The sequence below is a fragment of the Hemicordylus capensis genome, chromosome 1 (genome assembly GCF_027244095.1).
Source record: "Hemicordylus capensis ecotype Gifberg chromosome 1, rHemCap1.1.pri, whole genome shotgun sequence".
Lineage (NCBI taxonomy): Eukaryota > Metazoa > Chordata > Lepidosauria > Squamata > Cordylidae > Hemicordylus > Hemicordylus capensis.
This window is the reverse complement of record NC_069657.1, coordinates 361,475,002-361,500,733: the sequence shown is the minus strand read 5'-3', so window position 1 is coordinate 361,500,733 and position 25,732 is coordinate 361,475,002. Positions and strand designations below refer to the sequence as shown.

Below are 25,732 nucleotides of genomic sequence, written 5' to 3'. Positions count from 1 at the left end.
TACCAGCTGCAAGAGAGCAACAGCAAGAGAGAGGGCATGCCCTCATCTCTAGCCTGTGGGCTTCTCAGGGGCCACTGTGTAAAACAGGATGCTGGACAAGATAGGCCTTGGGCCTGATCCAGCAGGGCTGTTCTTATGAGATGTCAGGGATTGAAGACCAGGGGCCTTCTCCACGAAAAGCAGATGCTCTACCACTGAGCTATAGCCCCAGCCCCCAAAAGTGGCACACATGGGTCTCCCGTCCAGGCACTGGCCACAACAAGGCATGCTTCACTTCAGCAAGCTGGCTTTATTGCATGCCGTAGGATCATGCTCTGGGGCAACCCAATGCATAAGATCAAAAAGACACACATTCTTTGAAGTTTTTTTTAATTGTTGTTAATGTTATGGGAAATTCAGGAAGGTAGCAAAAAACTCAACTCATGGGAGTTGAAAAAACTCAACTCCCACAGGAGCACACAGTACAAGGTTTGTCTCCATTCCGCTGCCAACACTCCTAGTGGTGGTTTGCAGCAGTATGGGCATAAACCATGCAATCTGGACATATCTATGCAGGACGTTTGTACACACAAAACTGTTTTCCATGATAAGCAGCCACCACACAGAACAGCTATATCAGAAGAAGCAGCCGAGGCTCATGTTAGTACTACATTTCCAGGAGGAGTAAACATCTGCAGAATCAGATGTCACAGATATGGTTTTTGCTTTAGTACCATATTCTGGGACAAGACCTGTGAGAATAGATGGGAGCTCTGAGATGCACACCGACCAGACCGTTGTGTGGAACAAGGTGCTTCCACATTCATTTTGGAAATGCTTTGCATGTGCAATGAGAATTCAGAGTCAATGAAAAATACATGCATTGCAAAGAAATGTATGTGTGCACTGAGGAGCAGGAGTTTTAAGAAAGAATTCTGTCTCTAAGAAGACTGAAATGTTTAAGTAGCACATGAACATTTGAAAATAATCTTGGGAACAGACTTTTAGAGAAGAGGATAAGCCTTTTTGGAGACATGCCTACATTTAAAAGTCCTGGAATTTTAACCAACCTTTCTATGTAATAAAAAGTATTTACCCATACTAATAACTTCCATGTCACTTCCATTAGCATTGTTTATTATTAGCAGGTAAAGGAGAGTCAGAAAGCAAATGTACTCTTTGAGCAAAAAAATACTTTTGAACTGATGAGACAAGAAAAATCATATAATTATAGAATGTTATTTTAAGCAGCTTAATCAACTCTATCTTCCATTAAAAACATGCTTGACTTTTGTGGCCACAGCTGGGACAAGATTGTGCTACACTTAAATGAAACAAAAGAAATCATTGCTTTCAAAGTAGTGGGAACCCATTTTTTAGAGTGCTGTGGGATTAAGTCTGGAAAACAAAAATCAAGCAGCATACTCTACTCAACTGGAGGTTCCAAAGCATAGGAGCATGTTCACTCTGGCTCACTGTCACTCCCTCCCTTCAGCAGTGCTAGAAAGCCATTATGGAAGGACTCTATTTGCAGAGCAACTTTGCCTGTGGCTCAGGGCAGATTGAAACAACCGAGCATGTCCTCCTCCACTGTTTGTTTTACAGAAACATTCATGCCTCCCTTGTCCTTCCATTGCTATGCTATCTGGGACGATCAAGCCAATTTTATGTCTCCTTCCTGCTTTCTGATTCTAAACCTGCCATTGCATATAGCGTTGCCAGGTTCTGTATAGCAGTGTCTAGCATGCGCTGGCAAATGGTAGGCAGTGGGTCCTATCTGACCTCGGACTCAGAGTAGGATCTACACTTTGCTTATTCAACATTGCATGCCCTAGACTTTTTCCTCACTGCCTCTTATAGTTTTATAACTTGGCCATTATTTAGTTTTTATGTATTTTATGCATTTCTATCTTCTAACCTTTTTATACCCCTCTTCTGTGCCTCTATCTTTTTAATGTCCTTTATTATTCTTATGCCATTTTAGGCTTTTTATGCCCTTATGTTTCTCATGTATTCTTACTCCCCCCCCCATGTATCTTTATCATATGTAATCACCCCTTATACTTTATGCTGGTCTATGACCGTAATAAAGATTGATTGATATGAAATGAAACTGTAAGTTGCATTTGTGTTATGTAAGGGAGAGTTAGCGAGAAAAATGAAATGCAACATTTCTTACCCAGCAACCAGCACGTATTTTCCATCTGGCTGATCCTTTAACCTTTCCAGCAGAGACAGACGTACTTTGGCTTTGGTTTGGCCATAGATTTCAATTTCATCTGTGAGCAATCCTATCTCTCTGGCAAGGACATCAACAGCTTTGGGACTCTGTGCTCGGGAAATCTCAATATCACTGCAAAAGAAAACAAATGAGAGTCAGGAGAACACACTTAGCTTAGGTGGTCAGAAAAGCAAGGCAGACTTCAGCAAATGCTGAAAACAATGGAGTTACTGTAAGCACTTCATGGTCTTCTCTCCCATTCCAATTTCATTATTCAAAATTAAATAATAGCCAAAGCTTTCTAAGATATTTAGCATTACATTTGTATTAGTAGGGAGAGATAGAAAAAAACCTAATTTTATCTCTCCATTTAATATGAAGAGTGTGAGTGGGAGATGTATCTAGTAGTGCTCTTTATTTTAGAATATTCTTAGCATTGCACAGTTCTTTCACATGCATCTCTTTGTTGCTTGATATTTACAAAAGGGAAGCCCAGGAACTCATACAAATGCACTTGAAAGAGAAGTTTATATCATGCACACTGAGACTTCAATCAGGGACTGACAATGTGAACTTCAAGTCTGGCTGCTCACCCATGTGGTAGTAGGACATGCTTATCATTTGGACAGGCACAAAGCAGGGGCAGAAACAAACCAAACAAGGAAAGAAATAGGAGCGGGGGAGGGGGATTGGAAGGAAATGCAGGGAGGAACCAAGGAGAGAACATTGTCATCAAATCAGCCGTCACAGAAAGTATACTGTGAGGAGGATAATTTGATTCATCTTAAGCTGTAATGGGCATAAAATAATATAATGCCACACACAGGAAACATAGGAAACTGCCATATACTGAGTCAGACCATTGGTCTATCTAGCTCAGTATTGTCTTCACAGACTGGCAGCGACTTCTCCAAGGTTGCAGGCAGGAATCTCTCTCAGCCCTATCTTGGAGCTTTGGTAGTTTGTTGGTTCAATAAAAGAAATCTTGTCCTATTTTTAAAAAAAAGAAAAAGAAAAAATCTTGTCCTATCTTGGAGAAGCCAGGGAGGGAACTTGAAACCTTCTGCTCTTCCCAGAGCATCTTCATCCCCTGAGGGGAATATCTTGCAGTGCTCACACATCAAGTCTCCCGTTCAGATGCAACCAGGGCAGACCCTGCTTAGCTATGGGGACAAGTTATGCTTGCTACCACAAGACCAGCTCTCCTCTCTCAATCTTTAATCTCTACCAAGGTACTACAACATTGTCTGTGTACTATGATTCCATACTATTGAGATGTAAAAGTACTATGATTCCATCCATGTGTGGACAAAGGCTATGAAGAATCCACCAAGGGTTTTTCCAGCTCCACTGTAAAATCATCCCAGGCCCTTTTCCCTACAGCAGTTGCTTTCATCATGCCTTGCCTGCCCTCAGCTAAACAAGCTCTCACATGAGACTGCAGACGGATTTGTTTCAAGAGGTAGCAATGGATGGAATCATAGTCATTAATGGTGGCACATTCCAACATATGTCCTCAGCCCATGAACTTCACAAAGGTCAAATGGGGGAAAGAGTGGATGTCCAAGCTGCAGAGGAAAAGCCCTGAATGGGTCCTTATATTTCTGGTCTATTTCAAAATGTAGTCTGCTCAGAGGCTGGAAACGTTCTGTTGAATATTTACAATGCTGTGTATGCGTGTGTGGATCTGATTTATTTGTGGCTTCCCCTTTAAAGTATTGCCATATATAGGTACAGTTAAACTTCAGTCTTGCGGGGTTCATCTCCAGAATCTGGTCTCCTTTAGTGTGAGGTTAGCAGAGATATTGATTTTAAACAAGCATTTTATACAAGATAACTCTGTATATACTCTGGCAGTAATATTTAAAAGTGCTGTAGAGCAGACATAAACAAGTATTTATGCCTAGCAACAGTCTGCACATTTTTGCAAGAATTATTTAGATAACGTATTACTAGATGTCATTTGCCTTGCTGAATTCAAGAACAGTTACAACACTCTCAGATTTACAATCATGCTGCATACAAGTAAAGAGAAGGTAAAGAGAAGGTAAGGGGCCACAAAGAGAAGGTAAGGGGTTTTAACTCTTTTCCCACACCAGATTGACTCCCCACAGCTACTATTCAGCAAAACAAAAGCTTCCATTGGCACTACTGGGAATGTTTTTCCTTGCTAAACAATCTCAGTGAGGACTGGGGGGGGGGAGGCATATTTTCCAGCAGCATGCAGGAAACCCATCCTGCCTTACCCCCACAACCCTGGTCTCAGTCATGCCATTTATGCAGTTAAAAACAAGCCCATTAGACCTACTAGTGGGCTTAATGGGCTACATGTAGTTCAGCCCTTCCACAGACATTCCGATTTCGTGTAGCAGACTGTTGGGATTTGTGTGTACAGGGGAACCCCGTGATCCATGGGGGTTCCGTTCCATGGGGGAGGGGGCGACAGTGAAACCGTGGATAACAGGGCATTAGGGCAATGGGAATTGGGGGCTTAGGTTCCTGAGGCAGTGGGGCAAAAGGTCAAAAATGGTATGAAGGAGCTGGTGCAAATGGTACAGAACGGCTGGTGAAAACAGGATGAAAAACAGCCTGAATGTAGGTGAAATGGAGGAGGGGAGTGCCCTACCATGCTCAGTCTGTCCCCAGCTGTCTAGCAATGTCCCCCAAATGCTGCAATTTTTGTTTCCCACCACAAAAAAGTGTGTTTCATTGTTTGTTTGTTTGTTTGTTTGATTGATTGATTGATTGATTTCTATACCACCCTTCCAAAAATGACTCGGGGGGGGGGGTTACACAGAGAATAATCAATAAATAAAATGGATCCCTATCCCCAAAGAGCTCACAATCTAAAACAAAATACAAGATAGACACCAGCAACAGTCACTGGAAGTACTGTGCTGGGGGTGGATAAGGCCAGTTACTCTCCCCCTGCTAAACAAAGAGAATCGCCACATTAAAAGGTGCCTCTTTGCCAAGTTAGCAGGGGTAACATTGTTAAGAAAAATGAGCCAGAAAATGGCTCCCTTACACAAAATGGTAGGCAGGAATTACCTCAGAGGTCATTTCTCCCCACCCCAACCTGAAAATCAACCCCTTTTTGCTGTTCTCCCCACCACGTATACCAAGGTTAGGTGCCAGTTACCTGACCACGGATACATGAAACCGCAGATGTTGGGTCCATGGATAACAGGGTTCTCATGTATATACAATGTCTTTGTTCTTGCCACAGATGTATTGTATATATGTATGTATATCTGTGTATAGGCCTGGGGTAGAGTTTAGAATGTTTGTGGCATTCATCAGTTCTGTAAACTGACTGGTCAGCTTGTTAATAAGGCTGGAGACTTATTTTTCCTAGGATGATCTTTCACTCAGAGCAGAGTATTCCTGTTTATAATTTGGTAATAGTTAAGTAATACACCTTAGTAACTTCGTTCAACAAACTTAACAAGCTTCAGTTTCCACTCTGTTATGCTCCGCTATGCAGACACACAATTATATATACGAAATAAGCAAAATGGAAATACTGGTTATGTGTCTGCTGGTAATGGACCGTAATTAGCACAGGTGCAGTTATTAATGTGTGGTGGGGAGGGGAAGGGCTGGTCTGGGAGCAACTGCTGCTGCAGAATTGGAGAATCTCAGTGGGAAAGGGACTAACTTGGCTGGGAGACCATTGGGATTCCCATGTAAGAGCACAATATAATAAATAACTGGGTTTTTATTTTTAATTTAAAAAGTAGGATTGTGGAGGAACAAAAGCCTGCATCTACTTTGAGAATTTTATCACTGGACCTCTGAGGAGGGAACCCTGCAGATGTTACTACAGTATCTTTGGAAATGATTCCAATTTACACTCAGAGCTTGTAGAGTGCCTAAAGCAGAAGTTCACAGTTTCAGCTACAATGCTGCTATCCCATCTCTTTTCAATGAATGGCTCATCTGTTTCACTATAAAACTGCATATTATTGAATGAGAATACTTGATACCTTCCATCTGACAATCAATGTTGCATTCATGTATAAAAAACAGACAGTTCTTCAGCTCCAACATTTTTTTAAAAAAGGAAAATATTTCTGTATATTTCAATCTAACCCCAAACACAGTGTGCATGCTGACCTACTGTCAATTTAAGTGTGCTTTTAAATAGTTGTGTGTTTTCTCTTCTGACACGATAGGGGATGTATCAACTGGATTAGTACAAGCTTCAAGATACTGACTCTCTTTCCTATAGCCATCTGGAAATGTGTGATCGGGAGCCTCTGAATACTAGAATCATGTTGTTCAATATAACTTTTGAAAAGGACTTTTGTGAGTATTTACATATAAATTAAAACAAACAGTAAGAAGACTCAACCATCTGTCAGGAAAAATTCCCAAACTGCCCCATACTAAGTTTGCTTGAATCAGGAAAAGACTGTAAGATTCCCCCTGGCCTGGGTCATGCGCAACTGAAGTGTGATTGGGAAGCATGGAAATTGTATTGTAGGCATAGTAAAAGCATGAGTGCGTTCATGCTTTTCCACTGCACTTATGTGTATGAACCAATTAAAATAATCAAACTATGTCAGAGACATACATTACATATATGACTCAGTTTAATACTTAAACCACACATTAAAAAGTAGTGCCTATGTTCCTTACCTGGGGACAGGTGAAAGTGGCTGTAGTTTCAAGCAACGGAGATTCCAATTCTTATACTGTTGGGCCTGTATCCATCGCTCACTGATCTTAACCAAGTTCTTTTCGGAAGAAAGCAAAAAGAAAGTAGAACTCCATTGCAGTATACAGTTTAAATCCCATATTCTATTATTCACAATTGTTCACAAGACCACTTTCTCTTCATCAACTTGAGTGTATGTAGGAGAGGATTTTGTTGTAGGGAATCATTGTATATTCTTAAGTTAGGGATGAGAGCATGCCTGCCTCCAGGTCTGAGGGAATCTTTAGCATAGTCTTAATGGGCTCCCTCCTACTTAGGAGGTCGCCTTCCAAGGTTTGCCATGAGCTTATCTCAGTTATTGTTTCCCCCACTGCCACAGACAACTGCAAAGCTTCTGTTCCAAGTCTTCCTTTCCCTCTCAGTCCTTCACTATCCCCTCTGTGTATGCCTGGAGAGAGAAGGTAGCAATGAAACAACTCTCTGGTCTGAGCAAGGTGTTCTGTTGCTGCTGTCACACAAAGGCTATGGGCACTGGTAGTGAGTGGTGTGCATGGAACTGCAGAGGTGCAGTTGATGTCAGTGGGGGTGCCTCTTTAAGGGTGGGGGAGGGCGCACTTACCCCTCCTGCCGCTTCCCCCCCCCCACCGGTGCTCCGTTGTCAGGGAAATCCATGGGGCAGCAGCGTACCTCCCTGCTGCCCCTTCCCTCGTTCTTGGCTGGAAGTGGTTGGAAGTATCGCCTGTGCGTTTGCACACTGCGTGCATGCGCGCCTACTGTGCATGTCATGAATGTCATGCATGTCATGCATGTGATGGATGCACGTGCAGGCGATACTTCTGGCCAAGAACAGGGGAAGGGGCGGCAGGGAGGTATGCTGTCACTCCATGGATTTCCCTAAAAACAGAGCGCTGGCGGGGGGAAAGCGGTGAGAGGGGTAAGTGCTTCCTCTTCCTCCCTTAAAGAGGCACCCCCCCAGCGTTGAACCTTCGAGCCAGCGCCGCCTTTGAACCGGTTCGGAGGCCTTTAGATTGACCTCCGGACCGGTTCGTGCACATCCCTACTGGTTGTCAGTGAATGGCAGCAGGTCCATCCCATGGCTTGTTGGGGTCCTCTGCAGCTGTCTGAGGATGTCAGCCTCTGTTGCTGGCCCCAGAGGAAAAGATTGCCCTTTCCCCATGAGTGTATGGTAGCTAACTTTCTACGTGCCTCTACTTGCCTTCTGGTTTCTAAAATTAATTTTGAAGTTGGTCCATGGTGTTCACTGCGATTTTCAGTGAGCACCTTTCCCCGCTTACAGGCTATTGATGGTTGATTAAATCACAGCTCAAAAGGAATATTTATGCAAGCACATCAAGAGTCCTTTTTGCACTGAGATTTAATTCACATACCTATGGACTGGTGTGCCTCGGTAGCCAATTTTTAAAAATGGTGTGAACTAAAAATGGTGGCAAACTGCATATGCCCAGCAGTTTAAACCAAATCTGAAAAGTGGGTTGCTAGCGCATTTTTACACCTCCAGAAAGAAGACCAGGTAGCTCAGGACTTCCAACTCCAGAGAGAAATTCAGAGGGGGAATGTTAGCATCCTTAGCTTTTAACATCCATTTAGCTTATTTGCCCTTCTCTCTTGTTCTGTACTGAGCTTTCAGATTGTGAATCTGCACAATCTTTTGTCTTCAGATTTATTTTCTACATTTAAAGAACTAAAAAAAGATACTGTACAGTCTTACTAACCTGCATGCATTTTGCCACTGCCAGATGCCCTACATCCTCACCAGAAGCCTGGTCACTGTGCTTCACAAGCTGTTCACTGGAGCCATAATGTCCTGTGAAAAAGAAAAACAATTGCACCAAAGAATGGGAAAAGACAACTTGAGTTGTGTTTGGAGAAGAAAAACAGCATCATTTACAAAATTACTAAGAACCAGCTACATGATGGTATGCAGTCAGGGCGGGGTGTGTGTCTGTTTGTATAAAAAGAATGCATAGATACACCAAAGTTCATAAACAAACCAACAAGCATGTACTCAACTATAGAGGGTAGGCTGGGATGCCAAATTAGCCACTCCAGTGAAGAATTAGTACTGTGCAAATATAAAGCAAACCAAATTCTACCTAGCATGTTGCAGTCCCTACAGAAGCACTATGTGTTAAGAGCCAACACATGGGAGGTACTTCTAGGAGTCTCCACATGGCAGCTGTAATATATGTACCAACCCTTTGTAGCATGCTTGTCTTAAAAGACACCACACACTGAGAAGAAAAACTACACTGCAAAACATGAGGAAGGAAACAAAATATGGCTGCTGAAGTATGGTCCAAAGGCACATGGTGCAGGCACTTTACTACTAAAGCTAAGCAGGTCTGGGTTTGGTCAGTGCCTGGATGGGAGACCTCGAAACCACATGTATGCTGCCTTGAGTTCTACTATGGAAGAAAGGTGGGATAAAAATGTAATCAATAATAAATATCCATTAAAATGTTAGCAAGCTTAACAGCAAGTTGGTAGGGGTGGGGTAGGAAGCCTAATGAATCTTTCCAATGCCTTGCATGTTCTAAATATTCCCCCAGACACTGGGGGAAACACCAATACAACAACATAACAGATGCACAATTGATTCTTCCTATTAAAATCACCTAAGACTGTGACTTTTTTAAACTAGCGCTATAAATCCATTTGGGCTGTGTGACAAACTTGGGTTACTCAGTAGAGCTTTTGAGGTTTTCTCTTGCCACTTCCCAGAAACCTCCCATGTCATGACAAGACACTTTTGAAACTCAAGAGAGAAAAGCAGATGGTGATATGGCACACAGGGCTGCTGTTCAAAGGGAAACAAAAAAGTAAACGGACATGCCAGCATATGCAAGGAGCTCTCAGCTGTGGCCAGTATTGCTGTAAAGCTCTTTGACTGAAGTCATATTACACAGAGATCTTTCCCCTCACTTTTCACTGTGTAGTTGCTGAATGATTGGGCAGTGACACCTGGTTCTAGTTTACAAACAAAATATAACTACTTGCTAGCAGTACATCTGAGAATATATTAAAGTCCTGGGAGAGCATTTTAAAACTCTGAACTTCATAACTTTAATGAAGCCAGCCAGCCAATATCTTTCAGCCACATCCCCCTTCCCCCCATTTCTGATGGGAAAATACAAAGTGCTACAAGACATTCAACAGCTTTCCCTTTCCTAAACAGGAAATCAGAAGCCCTTTAGTCACTTCTGAGCCTATTCAGTTGAGTGTCTCCAGCATAGACTTTGCACAAAAGAGGCCAAGGGTCAAACCCACACTTAACCACTGAAGATTGCTGGATAGCAGAGTAGGAAGCCATCACCTTCCAGCCTAAGCTACCTCACACGGTTGTTGTGAGGACAAATGGGAAACGTTTTGTAAACTAAAACAAAAAGCTGTAGAAATTGTAAATGCTACAGAGGGGCAAATAAAAAGTTATCCTTTCCCATATTTGTTTTGCTGGAGTAAAGTAAATTTTGGTTTAATGGCATATTGCATCTCCAGACAGAACTGGGGAAGACTCCTGTCTGAAGCCCTGGGGAATCACTGCCAGTTAAAGGAGGCAATACTGAGCAAGGTGGCTCAATGTTCTGACTCAACAGAAGGCAGCTTCATCCTCATAACTTTACATTCTACACTAATTAAGTCAAAAATATCACTTCTGACTTAAACGACCACTACTGGTTCTGTACTAACATGAATTAGAATGCCTCCAGTGAGGGTACACAGAAGTGTTCTCTCTACAATCTTCCACCTTCCTCATCCTCCAATTCCAAGCAGACACGAGAGACTGCGTGGAAGGGTGCAAAATGGACCAACATCTCCGACACCCCCATTCTCAATTTAACCTCTAACAGTTGTTTGTGAAGGATACTGTTCAGCTTGTGCAGTCTGAGGAGGAGAACAGAATCCTTGTGGATGTGAGGCCAACCCCTGTGCATATCCTGGTCAATACAGGCAGTTGAAAGTGGCTATGTGAGCAGGGAAGGTATTAAAGAGGGCAATGAGGAGTGCTGAAAAAATTCAAACGACACCCCACTCTTCTGGATACTTTCTGGTCAGAAGCTAGCATTCCAGTTTTGAGCAAAGTGTTAGAGCATGTGATTCATCCCAACTCCAGGTCTTTCTTGATAAAATGGATTATCTGATGCCATTTCTAACTGCTTTTAGAACTGCTTTCAGTACAGAAAATGCCTTGTCCACCCGGGCAACCTGCAGCAGGAACTGAACCGAGGAAGTGCATCCTTGCTGGTTCTCCTGGACCTCTCAGCAGTTTTCAAGGCCACTGACCACAGTATCATTCTGGAGCATCTCTCTTGGATATGGCTGAGAGCATTGCTGCGTAGTGCTTCAAGTGCTTACTGGAAGGCAGATTCCAAAAGGTTGTGCAGGGGGATGCCTGAAGGCTGTGGGGTCACACTGGGTTCCTTCTTGTGCCCTATGCTATATAATAACCACTGGGGAAGGTTGTCCAGAGTTCACTGTCACATCAGTATATAAGTGACACACTACTTTATTCCTTCTTTCACCTCATGCCAAGGAGTGGCTGGGGAAGTGCCTGGAATCAGTAATGGGCTGCATATGGGAAACAAACTGAAGCTTAATTCGGAGAAGAACTCTTGGACAGTGAGTTAGTTGATTCAGGAATAACGATCAAGTCTGGTTTGGATGGGATTCTACCAGTGTTCCCTGAAACAGGGGTTCCCACATGTTGCTGACTTCATCTCCCATAATCCCTATCCAAAGGCCACTGCAGCTGAGGATGATGGGAATTGTAGTCAAAAACATCTGAGAATCCCTGTTACAGTGGACCCCACACCTCCTGAAAAATAAAGCTTGCTGTCTACGGGTGGGGTTTATGGATCCAGTGCTGCTATTTGATTCTTAGGCACCTTTGCCCAGCTTGAGCTAGGGTGCCAACTGCCCCCACTCCTGAAGAAAACAGATCTGGCCATATGGTAGTTACCCAAGCCAAGATTGTAGTGCTCTCTAGATGGAGCTGCCCTTAAAGAACAAGCAGAAACTTGTTGGCACAGAATATCACTGCAAGGCAATTGACTGGTCATTCCACTGCCTTATCTTCATTGGCAGGTCATTCCATTGCCTTATCTTCATTGGCTATCAGTTCATTCCCCAACACAGTTTAAGGTGTTGGTTATCACCTTGACAGCCTTTAATGGTTTAGGGCCAAGATACCTGAAGGACCATCTCCCCCTCTATGGGCCTCCCTGTCCCTTGCAGTCAGCTGAAGACTGCAGCTGAGGTAACAGCTAACAGCTGAGGTAGGGACAAAGGAAAGGGTCTTCTCTATGGCAACACCCAGACTGTGCAGTCCCCTGCCGTGGTCAGATCCAATTTACTCTACCTCTTGTTTTCCACTCCAAAGTTCATTTGAGCCTAGTCTAAGGAAGCTGTCACTAATTCTCACCTCAGTTCTGCTGCCCAAAGAAAGGAGAAGCTGCAGGGATTAACATTCCTTTAGTAGTTAAAGACCTACAGGTCCTGGGCTGTGTTAGGAAGTCTCAAGGTAGGCAGTGGTTAGTCTACTGGTAGCCTAGCTTGAAGGGATAGTGTACTCCTACAGTGGGAACAGAATATCTGTCTACTGAGGGTAGATCCTTTGGAAACATACTCGCTCTTCCCTTGAATGTTTTAGCTTTTTGTTGTGAATGTGTGTCTTTATGGCTACTGAGAGCCCTATTTAGAGTGAAAAGACAGGGCAGAAATTATCCACATAAATCAATCTGAGGACACTACCAGAAGCTGCCTGCTTGGAGGACTGGGGCCAGGGAGCCTGCAAGGGGTAAAGTACAGATTGCTTCCCACCAGTATCTCCCTGCTTGAAAGTATGTGCCTGAAGCAAACCAGAAAGTTGGGGGCTCAACTGCAGTCTTCAGAGTGAAGCACTTGAAACAGACACAATCTAAATGGTCACTTTCAAAAGTGACCACTGATCCAAAGACTCAGGTTAATTAAAACATCTAAATCCAGGGTTAAAACTTCACTGGGTGGGGCTGGTGGTTAGCACTTGACTCTTGCTACAACAGCTACTTGTATTCTGCATTTGAGCTTGTTTACATGCATTTCTTATTCATCTTGCAATGCTTCTTTTGAATGCATCACAATTCTCAACTTTTGGTAGCAAAGATAATCAAGTCATAAAAAAGATTATACTCCTAACATTAAACACACTGCCGACGGGTCCGGGGGCGGGGGGGGGGGGGACGGGACACATTTCAGAGGTCTTTCATTTGTGTTCACACTTCGTTCTTCAAATCTAGTCTTCTGGAAAATTTCAGTTTAGATTAGAACTTGGACTGCTTCACAAAAGTTAAAGCAGAGTCCCCCACAGCCATAAATTGACTATGGCCGCAGTGAAGCCATGCTGGGATCTCAGCCAGAATAATATGAAAGGCGGGGGGTGGGGGGATGTCCAAATTAGATTATCTTTTTTAAAAACCTCTGTGTTTCACAGACACATTCCAGCCTATTTGATTTGGCTTTTATATCTTATTTATCAGCCCAGAGATAGCACACTGAAGGGCTCTCAGAGCTGTTTCATGCAATGCATGCTAGAAGATTTATTTCACATTCTAACTAGCCAGGCTCTTGCCAGAGGTGACTGGGTGGAGAACTGACGCATGATGGCTCACTGCTGACTGTGTGAACAGACGTTGTGGGCCGGTTCACAAATAATACTGGCCGCTATCACATGGAGGAGAAGCATGGTGCACTGCCACATGATGCTGGGGGTGTGTGTGGAGGGACATCCAAGTCACTTCTTAATACACAAATTAAATGACACTATTTGTGCATTGAGGGGAAATATGGAAGAATCACACACACACACACACACACACCCATCACAGTGATGGGGCAGAGCACAGGATGGACAGGGGAGATAGTAACATAGGAAACTGCCTTACCCTGAGTTAGACCATTGGTTTATTTAGTTCAGTACTGTCTACATTGACTGGAAGCAGCTCTCCAAGGTTCCAGGCAAGAGTATTTCCCAGTCCTACCACAAGATGCCAAGGGTTGTACCTGGAACCTTCTGCATGCAAAGCAGAAGCTCTGCTATTGTGCTATGGCCCCATCTATGACATGTATGTGCCCATGCCCCACCCACACTTAATGGGAGAAGAGCTGGCCTTGTGCTAGTGAGTATGAATTATCCCCTTTGCTAAGCAGAGTCCACCCTGGTTTGCATTTGAATGGGAGACTACATGTGAGATGTAAGATATTCCCCTTAGGGGATGGGGCCACTCTGGGAAGAGTACAGCAGAAGGTTCCAAGTTCCCTCCCTGGCATCTCCAAGATAGGGCAGAGAGACTTCTGCCTGCAACCTTGGAGAAGCTGCTGCCAGTCTGTGTAGACAATACTGAGCTAGATGGACCTATGGTTTGACTCGGTAGAAGGCAGCTTTCTATGTTCCTGTGATGCAGAGGGGCCAGTGGACACAACTGTCCCAACATCTAAGGTGGTATCGGGTAATAAGAATGTTCTCTTGGGTGTTAAAATATGCATATCTGAACTAGCTAAAAACACACCACATTCATTCTTGAGAACTAGCTCAGTGAGAAGCTAAGGCTCTCAATCATACAGAAAATTTACAACTTATAAGACAGCATAGATCACTGTTCTGAAACTGGACACCGGGAATCCTTCAAAACTCAATGCTTACCACCTGTTAGCCATAAGGAGGCTCAAAGACGAACAGCTCAGTTGGTAACTCCCATAGGAAAGGAACAAGCAGCAAAACATGCATGGGTTGGATCTGCAGCCGAGAATGACCAACTGGGATGCCATTAGAAAAAGTGGGGGTGATGGGGAACTATCTTGCTGAAGACAACTGAGACTGTTCACCCTTAGAATTCAGTGTATGGATCCTAACTTCTACTGCCCTTTCGCTTGTGCCTCTTTTAAGTCAGGGAGAAATTAGCTAGTTAAATCCCAAGACTTAACAACTTGCATTACAACAAAGGAAGAGAGGCAATTAAGGGGACAATTCACAGACCATTTACACACAAAACCTGAGTATAAATGGTGAGATACCAAGTTCAACCGTCAATGCAAGTTGACCCTGGTTTTACATCACCACAACTACCAGGGGCAGAGTTACAACTGGGTGGGTGCGTCTGCTTGTCTCCCCTTCCCCACTGGCCAGTTTGCCAGCCACTCCTGCGGTCGCCCAGCACAGTGCTCCTCCCTATGGCATGCCGTGCTGCCCATCCCCAGTGGTGCGAGGCACTCCTGCAGCCCACTGCTGGCGGCTGGGAACAAGGGCATGCGTCTCCATTCCCAGCTGCCTCAGGGTCAGAGCTGACTGGAGTGCGGGCAGTAGGAGCAGGCCTCTGCCATTGCTGGGGGTGGGGGCACTGCTGCAGCACTGCCTCCACTGGGGGAGGCAGCATTTCACCACTGCCATGGGAGGGCTGCCCGTGAGGACATGGGCTGCCCATATGCCCTCCTTACCCCACAACTACATAACTGTTTATAGTTCTTACTTGTCCATAGCATATATCAAGAAAAACAGCAGCAGCCAACAAAAAGAAATAAACTAATTCTACTGCCGCTGTTGACTACAAGCAGCATTTCAGGATTACGACCTCACATATGTTAAGCAGGGCATTCTTAAACCATGAGATAAGACCAGACAACTTTCTTGGAATGCCAAATGAGCAAGAATTTAATATCCATTTACAAATTAAACAAATATATTAAAGCGACATCGACTCTTCTGATCACATCATGAAACAGCAATAGGTGTATCAATAAATACCTTGCAATCAAGCTAAGTGCATTCTTTCTATCAAAGGTATGTGTTTAATTTCTAACAGAGGCATGCATTTAATATACAAACTTTCCCCGCCAAATAAATAAATAAATAAATATTTAATAAACAATAACTAAAGAGTGTTTCTGCTGTTCTTCCCAGGTGATTTGAAGAGACAGTTATTGCAAAAACATATGTATGAAGGCACTTAGATATTGTGCAGGCAGTAAATAGATTGCTTTTATTAAGAACTTGTGGATTTAAAAAAAAACACAAATTATATGCCCGGACACTGCAGTTGGTAAGTGCATGTTAAGGTGTGTTAGTAGAGGTCATGCCTTAATTGCACAGCATTGGTGGACATGAACAGAAGTATTACATATAAGGAGGGGATAAAAATGGCTGTGTTTGCAAATATAGGTCGTAGGCACATCTGTTAATATTATGCAACTTAAACAGAACTTACCCCATAAAATGTCATGTGAACAATCCACAGTGGTCATCTTAGATTTCATCCATGAAACTGGAATCTCTTTGGGTTTGGTATTCCCCACTACTACCATATCAGCATCATGAAGCTAGATGAAGGAGTGGGGATGTGGGAAATCACACAATGGATAACACATTAGCAGAAGACAAAATTCAATTGCTGACATACTACATAAGGGTACATCAGCCCAGTAATGTTGAGCACATACAAGCTGCACAACTTGTGCAAGTGATATTACACAAAAGTAAGCCTATTATTTCCAGTTGGCACTCTCATGTAAACAACTTGCATGCATAATACACACATAATGTGTGAACACATAATACACACTCTTGATGCTGTGTATAATCTCCTCTAATAAAAAAAAACAGACAAAGCTAAGTTTAGTCTGGCAAGAGGAGGCAGTGAGTGAAGCAACACCCTCACCTGCTGAGAGAGAGAGAGAGAGACGGACACCCTCATGAATCCTGGGGGAGGTATCCTGACCAAAAATACTGCCTGAAGCCCTGGAGAATCACTGCCAGTCAAAGTAGACAATACTGAGCTAGATGGACCAATGGTCTGACTCAGTATAAGGCAGCAGCTTCCTATGTAAACACCTTGATGTAAAAGAACTGAAAGGATATCTTGGCCTGATAGTTCCAGCTTGGTGTGTTACACACTAGTCAGGCCTAACATGTTGTTCATTCTGCATCATGAAGCACTGAAGACATAGGAGCAGAGAAAGCTACCATATACCAAGTCAGTCCATTGGTCCATCTAGATCAGTATTGTCTACACAGACTGGCAGCGGCTTCTCCAAGGTTACGGCCATGAATCTCTCTCAGCCCTATCTTGGAGATGCCAGGGAAGGAACCTGGAACCTAGATGCTCTTCCTAGAACGGCTCCATCCCTTAAGGGGAATATTCTACAGTGCTCACACATGTAGCCTCCCATTCATATGCAACCTTGGTGGACCCTGCTTAGCTAAGGAGACAAATCATGCTTGCTACCACAAGACCAGCTCTCCTCCCATAGAGACTGTGGACAACACATGTGGAATGTTCCTACATCTGTGTAATGATGCAAGGGAGATGGTTTGAGGATATCATAAGCTACTTAAGCTTATGAAAGTTTAAATAGCTTCCATAAACTGAAGTTGGTATAGAATGCAGCACCCAGGTTGGTCCCTTGGTCATCTTGAAGAGACCATATTACTTCTATATTAAAAGAACTACACTGGCTACCAATATACTTCCGGGCAAAATACAAGGTGTTGGTTATAACCTAAAAAGCCCTAAACAGCTTAGGTGCTGGGTATTTAAGAGAACGTCTTCTTCACAATGAACCCCACCGCCCATTGGCATCATCCGGAGAGGTTTGTCTGCAGTTACCACCTGCTCATCTGGTGACTCCACAGGGATGGGCCTTCTCTGCCACCACCCTGAGACTCTGGAATATGCTCCCTGCTGAAATAAGAGCCTCCCCATCTCTGACAACTCTTCAAAGTCTCTAAAGATACATTTATTCACCCAAGCTTTTTAACTGGCCTTGTGGTTTTAAATAGTTTTAAGTTTTTAATTTGTTTTAGGTTGATGTAAACTGTCCCAGACACAGAAATTGGGGTGGTGCACAAATATAATAAATAAATAAATAAATAAATAAATAAATAAATAAAGCAAGCCACATGACAGGAGTGTAAAGCAATTGCCAAACTGGCACCCATTAAAGGTATTGGGACTTTGTGAGGCAGCACTACATTTCTAGGCCTGACCTAAAATTTGATAGATATTAGGTGTCTGAGGGCAGTGTCCCTTCTGGCAGCAAAAGAAGACGCCAAGCAAATCAAAGAAGTACAGCTTGAAAATATGGTGGTGCTGTGATGCAGAAACATCCTATCCACTGACAGGAGATGTTTACCTTGGGAAGAAAGCTAGAGAACTACAACAAAGACAAGTGGGCCTGCAAGTTGTGCTGTGACATATATAGCTATGGAACAATACTTGCAGCAGCTTCAAATGAAGACTGCTCTACACATGCAATAACATCAGGGCCGTGGTGAAAATGCGCCTGCTATGTTGTCATCGGTGGATGTGCTGACATGCTCTTGGTGCATCCTTTAATCGCATGAAAGGAGTGTTCATCTGAATCACCCCTCTAAATGCCCTTTGTGTTTGGTATGCAAGAAGGGGCTTTTCTGTAATCTAAGACCTAGGTTTCCCATCTGCAGGAGGCATGTTTAGCCCCATCTTCTTTGACTTTCTTCCAGGCGACACAAACATGTTTATTTGAGCAAACTTCCTTTTAACCTCTAGGGTAAGTATGCTTTTAATTTCTGTTTTAAATAAGGTTTTAAGGTGATTTTACTACATTTAACAGCTGTTTTATCAATTTTTTTCAGATGCTGTATTAGGTTTGGTTTTGACTTAACCATCTTGGAATTATGCTTATAGTAGGAAGGCAGGATATATATTTCTGAAATAAATAAATGAAACCATTCATTTATATTATAGGAGCTGAAAACCTCACCTTCCCTAACTGGATTTTCACTAGACCTGCCTCTTCACAACCTCTACAAGTTGCAAGGTGTTGATTTGTTCACAGTATAAGAGGTGGGTGGGCACCCTTTCCCCCAAACTTGAAGGTATTTAAGAAGTGGAGGAACCATTAGCCACCTCCTGCCCCTCCCACAGCCTTTGGTTTCTATCCGATGTGTATCAAAGAGAGACATAGCTGAGTTATGCTCCAAATCAGCAGTAGTCTAGAAGTCATGTGATTTGTGCCAATTTAGACTTTAAAATACTTTGAGCACAGCATCTGAGGAACATGTATGTTTGTGGAGTCTTGCTTAGTAAGTCTACCCAAGCTAAGCAACAGAGAAAGGAAGCCATTTGAGAAATCCTTCATTTCACTATGTTGCATGCTCCATTTTTCTCTTCTGCTTCTCCTGTTAAATGAAATATTTTATTACAGAGTTGTGTCTAAAGGTATCAAGTTTGCACTCAATATTTTATACCAGAGACTGCCTCAACTGCTTAGTTACACACTTCATTAGAAAAGGGAAGCATGCCAGAATGCGCTCACCTCTCCATGGTGCATGATTGTTTCAGGCTTTCACACAACAATTGTCTCTGACAACATGATAAGTAGTCCTTGCTGAAGGCTAAACTGCTGCATGTACTCAGACTGAATGTTTTACTACCAACACAAATGCACCCAGGAGTTTAAACAAAAGAAAAAGCCAGAAAATCATTTACACATAGTTATCTCTTTTGCTATCAACAAGGGAAGCTGCTGCTTTAATCAACCTACTGAATTTTCAAGTGAATAAAGAAGTTATTCTTATGGGCTCACACAATGGGTAATTAATACGAGTATGTTATGCAGGGATTTTGTCACTACAGCGGTAGTGACACCCAGAAAAGTAGCCTGGAAGAGGAGGATGCAAGGAGCACAATCCCCTTTTAAAATTTTGTGTTACGTGTTCGCTATTTACCAAAACAAAACAACAACAATATGCACTAATACTGCAGCTTTAATAAGGGACTGTCATGTGACTGTAAGGTAAAAGGTAAAGTCTGCCATTGTGTCCACTCCTGGTGACCACAGAGCCCTGTGGTTGTCTTTGATAGAATACAGGAGGGGTTTACCATTGCCATCTCCCGTGCAGAATGAGATGATGCCTTTCAGCATCTTCCTATATCGCTGCTGCCCCATATAGGTGTTTCCCATAGTCTGGGCAACATACCAGTGGGGGATTCAAACCTGTACAATGTCTGAATTCATGTGGTAGGAGTTGCTTCTTTGACAGTGTCTGTGTCAAATTTGTGCCACACACAAGGAAAAAAAGTGGCATAAGAGAAAAGGTTTTAGCCCAGTATAAACTCTGATTCAGGAACACTTTCCATGGTCTGCACAATCCAATGGGACATCATCCTAATGGGGCTTGTGTAGAAAGATTCCCAGTGGACATCTCCCTTGTGTCTTTATAGCCCTGTATATCCGGATCCTTGGCTGGTGGTCACCCTTAAACTGCATAGATTATTTAAATACGATTAATTTGTGAAATAAAACATAGGCCAAGGTCCGGTGAACATTCGACAGCTCTTATCACCATGGATACATCACACAACAGTCCTAAATTATCCAAAGTGGGGCATAACAACCTTACAGCCCATGTTGTCTTGGATCGGTCACAGTTATCTGTAGATCTTTCATAGAAACATCTGGATTCCCCTACTATCTGCCCAAACATAAGTCACATTTATCAGCTAGCTTCCAAAAGGCATCCAAATTCCCCAAGGAAGATGAAGGAAAACAAATATCTGTAAATGCTCAGAAACAAAAAAGGCAATGGCAGTGCTACTCATTTAAGAGCTCAGCCACCCACATACATTTTTCATTGCTCCTTTTCAAGCTGAGTAGTATGTTCAGCTTTAAAAAAATAAACCTACTCTCTTAATAAAAGTTTGTTCGACTGAGACTAAATCACACACGGATTACTGCAGACCTTCCCAGCTACACATTGTACATCATCACCGTGCTTTGTTTCCATCATGCTCTGCATTTCCTTTCAGCTGCTGTTCCTTCTCTCCTCAAACTACATTACACTGACTAGGCATATCTATGCTACATTGGTTTTATACCAGTTTAATTATCATGGCTCCTCCAAAAAGTCCTGTGAACTGCAGTTTAGTGAAGCTCTGGGGGATTCTCTGTTAAAGATTCCGAACTCCCCTTGTAAAGTTGTGCTGTTGAGTCGGTGTTGACTCCTGGCAACCACAGAGCCCTGTGGTTTTCTTTGGTAGAAAACAGGAGGGGTTTACCATTGCCATCTCCCACGCAGTATGAGACGATGCCTTTCAGCATCTTCCTATAGATGCCCAATATAGGTGTTTCCCATAGTCTGGGAAACATACTATTGGGGATTTGAACCCGCAACCTCTTGCTCCCTAAGCAAGGATCATAATTTCTAGAGAGCCCTGGGAAGGGGGAAAGGACCATTACACACCTGTTTAACTTTGTAGCACAGATTGATATATTGTATTTTTTCTAGGTGTGTCCTCATGCTTTGTATTCTAACAGAGGCAATGCTATTGTTTTTTGGGGTGAGGTTTGCTTTCCAATGATCCTCACAGAGCAACCTTTACCACTCTGTATCAGAGTCACGCAGTGTCATACATGGCTCCCACCTTCTGTTTAGGTAAGTTTTCAGTGCACCAATGAAACTCCCAACAATGCTTCATACAGATGCCTGAGGCAAGATTCATGCTTATTAAGCATTCACCCACAGCAAGGAGCCAGTAGAGACCAATTCTGGCTTAAATAGAAAAGATCTGGAAAAAATCCTATTCAAACCCCAGTAGAACTCCCAGGTTGTGTCACTGTTTTAGTTTTGTTTAAGGGACAGTGGCACTGTTTCCCCGGATCTTGGGGCCCAAGCCCATGGGGGGGGCACTCTCACGGGGCCCCATCAGTTCTCCCATGGCCCACCAAGAATCTCTCCCTCATACCATCACTGGGGCAGGTCCCAACGGAGATTCCTCTGTGGCAACAGTCCAGTGCTTACCAATGGGAAGCTCTCTTTCCTGCCTGCCAGTCCCTAGATCATCCGGGCAACAGGTGTGGGAAGCCCAAAAGGGCAGAGGCAGAGCACAATGTGTGCCTGCTGCTGCTACCTGAGCTTGCCGACTCCTCCCTAACTGGTGCTCCCAGAGCCTTCATGGCTTCTGCTGCTGCTCTCTACTCCAGCCAGGTTTGTCTGTATCAAGAATGCTGTGTGAAATCATGGGGCATGTGTATGTGTTTACAGATGCACTAATAAGTTCCACATTGGGTTTTGTGTGCTCAGAAACATGTGAAATCATGGTATGTATAGAGGATGCTTATTTTGTGACAGGGGTGGTGGTGGTGGTACTGTCCTGTACATCCATTAGGTCCAGGGTCCAAAATTACCTAGCTTTAATATTGCTTATCTAACCATGATTAGGTGGTGGTGTTTTTTAAAAGAAAACTCCAAAGATCCAGAAAGAGCTCTCCAAGACTAACCTACTTAAAAGGTATAACTAAGAGGTGAAAAGACCAATTAAATAACCAAGTTCATCCCCCTACAAATGCACCATATGGTCTCCAAACAGACAGTGAACTTGATACAAAACAGATGCTATAGGAAAATTGTAGCCAAATGCTAAGATACAGGGATGTGTTAATATGCATCCAAAGGATAACTAGCTACATATTGAACAATGACGACTACACACCATTAATGAGATCACACTGTAAAGAATTAAGCAATCACTTAAGCAACATCTTACAAATAGGCAAAGATAGGCTCATTCTGAAGTGAGTAAGCCTTTCTCCCTAGCAAGAATTCTTCCTTGAATCTGGGGAGGATTCATGCCAATAAATACTTTGAAACTTTAGCTCATAGCTGAATACAATCCAACTCCAGTGAGATCTAAACTAAAGTAGACTTCGAAGAACCACCCATTCCCAAGATAAAAGACTGACTGCTAAAGCAGCAGTAATATAGGCACTGAAAGCCAAACGTGTAATGATAATGATACAGTGTAACTGTATATTTCACATAATTGGAAAGCCTTCTGGTAAGGGTTGCACAAATATGACTTTCCCCTACAGTTGGAATCAATTTCTAAAAACGGCATTATAAGACCTCATGATCAAATTAAAAGCCGACATTTTAAAATTTAAGATATTAATGGGTGTAATAAGGGCATGTTTTCTCTAAAACTGATGTAGGTATATTTTAATTAAACAAACACATGGGAAGTTGAAAGTGTTCAGAATAATATAACTTGTTCAGCAACAGAAAACTCGAAAGGGGTGGGGAGGAGAGTAAACATCTTTACCGCTGAAGGCTTACATTCTGTTTTTAACTTTACCTCGGGTCTGTAGATGGACCAAAGGAATAATCACTTAGCACTAGTCAAATATCCATTAGTATTTTCTTCATTAGGAAGATTACAAGAGCACTTATTTCAAGGACAGGGGAAATGACTATTAAAGAATGTTACAAGAAAATTACGCTTTTATTTTAGTAGGATAATAAAATCCAACGTTTAAAGCATGACATTCTTAATAATTTAGGGTAACAGGTGATGACATTTCAGCAAATGTGCACTAATATAAACAGAACACACACAGAATACCAAGTTGAGGCTCTCCAGCTGTTGATCTACAACTCCAGGTGCAATGTTGGGGTGAGAAACAACAACTGTTGTGTGCTTCCTGACACCCCTGACTTAGTACTATTGTAGCTGTTACACCCAAAACAATACTTACTACATGTAGACATCTAATAGATTCAAAATATATGCACTAGGAAATTTAATTGTATGCTTGTTCTAGTAGCTTCTGTATTTGTAAATTCATTCAACCCAATCCAACAAATGTGTGAAAACGGTTCTGTGTGAGCACCACCCTTTGGGATAGATACTTTGTATCTAGCAATTGAGGTGTGGTGTTCCTGAATTGAATACACAGCACTAAATGGATGACAGTAGGTGCTCAGTCCCTCCTGCGCTGGAGGCTCCTTGAAAAGAGGGAAATGCCGGCTCAAGAAACTCTCAAATGATGCCCCACATTCACCAATAGGCCATGGACTCTTATGGCTCAATTGTCAGGATGCCTTCTGATTGCTGGATGCAGCACAAGAGGTTAAAGAATGCACAGTCTGGGGGTGAGAAACGCATGTGAGCACTGTACTTGACTGTGCTGGGCATCATGCAACTCCGAAGCAGGAACATTTACTATGGTATTTGCTAGTAATAATTTAACAGGATTTTATGAGAGTGCAATTGAGGTCAGAACAACTGTCTCCAGCACAGGGTAGTACCATAGCGAGGTCAGCTTAGGTCACTTTAGGCATAGTTGCAGCCAAACCTGTCATACAGGGGCACTGCCTCGAGATGTACATATCAGGCGGTATACAAATATGATAGATAGATAGATAGATAGATAGATAGATAGATAGATAGATAGATAGATAGATAGATAGATAGATAGACAGATAGATAGACAGACAGACAGACAGACAGACAGATAGATAGATAGATATTGGATCTGAACCATGAAGTCACAGGTCTACATTCAGTCCCTTTTCTACTGGATGACAGCAATGCAGACACACCCCATGAGAACATACACACTTTCTTCTTCTTCATTCAGTTTTTAAAGTTCAGCCCTTAATATATTCTGACATTTCTTTAACATTTCTTTATCAAGCAGAAAAGTCTTTGTCAGTCATTGTACACACGTTTTTCACATACATTATTTTTCTACCAACAAGATTACCTAATATTAGTAGAAAATCAGTTTGCTTCAGGAATTCAAACCATCTTCCCTCCTCGTTTGCCACTGAAAACTAGCCAAATGCATTATTAGTTTTTGACAAAGGAAGCACAAAATGAAATATTCCCTGAAGTTATATCACTGGCGTGTCTGAAAACCAAATACTCTCCAAACAGAGCGGCGTCTGTGAGCTTTTCTACATGCATTTTAAGAGATAGATGACATGTAACCAAAGTTCCAACTAATAAATTATCCTTTCTTAATCCATAAGTGAGCTAAGCAGAGAGTTTCTCTCTCTCTCTCTAATTTCCATCTCTGATCATGACAGAATCCTATGAAATACTGGAATGCTTATCTGCTGCTTAAAAACTGTGCAGGACTTGATGCAGTTGTGTCAAGACAAACTGCCACAACTAAAATCAAGCTGACCTAGTTGAATTAAATATATATATATGATCTGGATTTCCATTCCAGCAACTTCAAAGGAAATGAAGGGGAGCAGGGAGATAAGATGGACTACAAACTAACCTTAAGACACATTATGCAAGAGAGCTACAATTAAGTTTCCCAACATTTTCTTCTTCTTCATGTAACTCTGGGGGTCTTCAAAATTGACTGAAGCAATGGAGAGAGGGTGTTTAATCCTTCCCCCTGTATTATTTTTCTGATCTAAATCCCCTCTCTGTTTTGAAATAATAACAACCCCATCAGGGATAAAACAAGCACTATTGCTATCCAATTTTACTGCCCACCCTTAGTGGGCAGAAAGGAGAGTACTCCTGTGTATGGACCACAGTGCTAGGCAGGGAGGAAGTTTAGCTCCAGAGAAGATTTTTTTTTTTAAACACACACTCACAATTCCCCACCCCCCACCCCAGCTTTACCTCTAGGGGCCAACAAACACATACAGTTCCTTATTCTTCATCCCTGAAAGATCAGTTCTTCGCTTTTCCAGCATAAGTTTCCACTAGCCATGGTTAATTTTAACCAAGATTCAAAATTAAGCAGGTTTCCAGACCTTGGTTAGTGTGGGATGGGCATAGGAAAGGAAGCATGTAATCTTGCAGCAGTTATGAGCTGTGTGTGTATGCGTGCACACATATGCATCACACACACACACTTGGGAGCTAACCATGATCTTTCAAATGCTATTAATATTCTCTAAAAAAATCTTCCTGCTTCCTTCTGAAAAGCATCACAATCAGCCAGTTTAAAAGACTAGCAAGGAATATAGCTTTTCTTTGTGTTTTCATTTTTGTTCTTGAACTGCTTAGCCCAGCAGTTCAAAAGGCGATTGCAGT

General features: G+C 42.6%; 1 protein-coding gene across 2 annotated transcripts in view; it reads right to left on the bottom strand.

Moving 5' to 3' along the window:
* MTHFD1L (methylenetetrahydrofolate dehydrogenase (NADP+ dependent) 1 like) overlaps nucleotides 1-25,732 on the bottom strand; it is a 226,496-nt gene that overhangs the window by 181,534 nt on the left and 19,230 nt on the right. For both annotated transcript variants that reach the window (XM_053292356.1, XM_053292364.1), the window contains 4 exons: nucleotides 16,118-16,229; nucleotides 8,597-8,688; nucleotides 6,845-6,942; nucleotides 2,159-2,332 (listed from right to left, as the gene is read on the bottom strand). In XM_053292356.1, coding sequence (XP_053148331.1) covers nucleotides 2,159-2,332; nucleotides 6,845-6,942; nucleotides 8,597-8,688; nucleotides 16,118-16,229 — 476 coding nt within the window. The remainder of the gene's footprint in view (nucleotides 1-2,158; nucleotides 2,333-6,844; nucleotides 6,943-8,596; nucleotides 8,689-16,117; nucleotides 16,230-25,732) is intronic.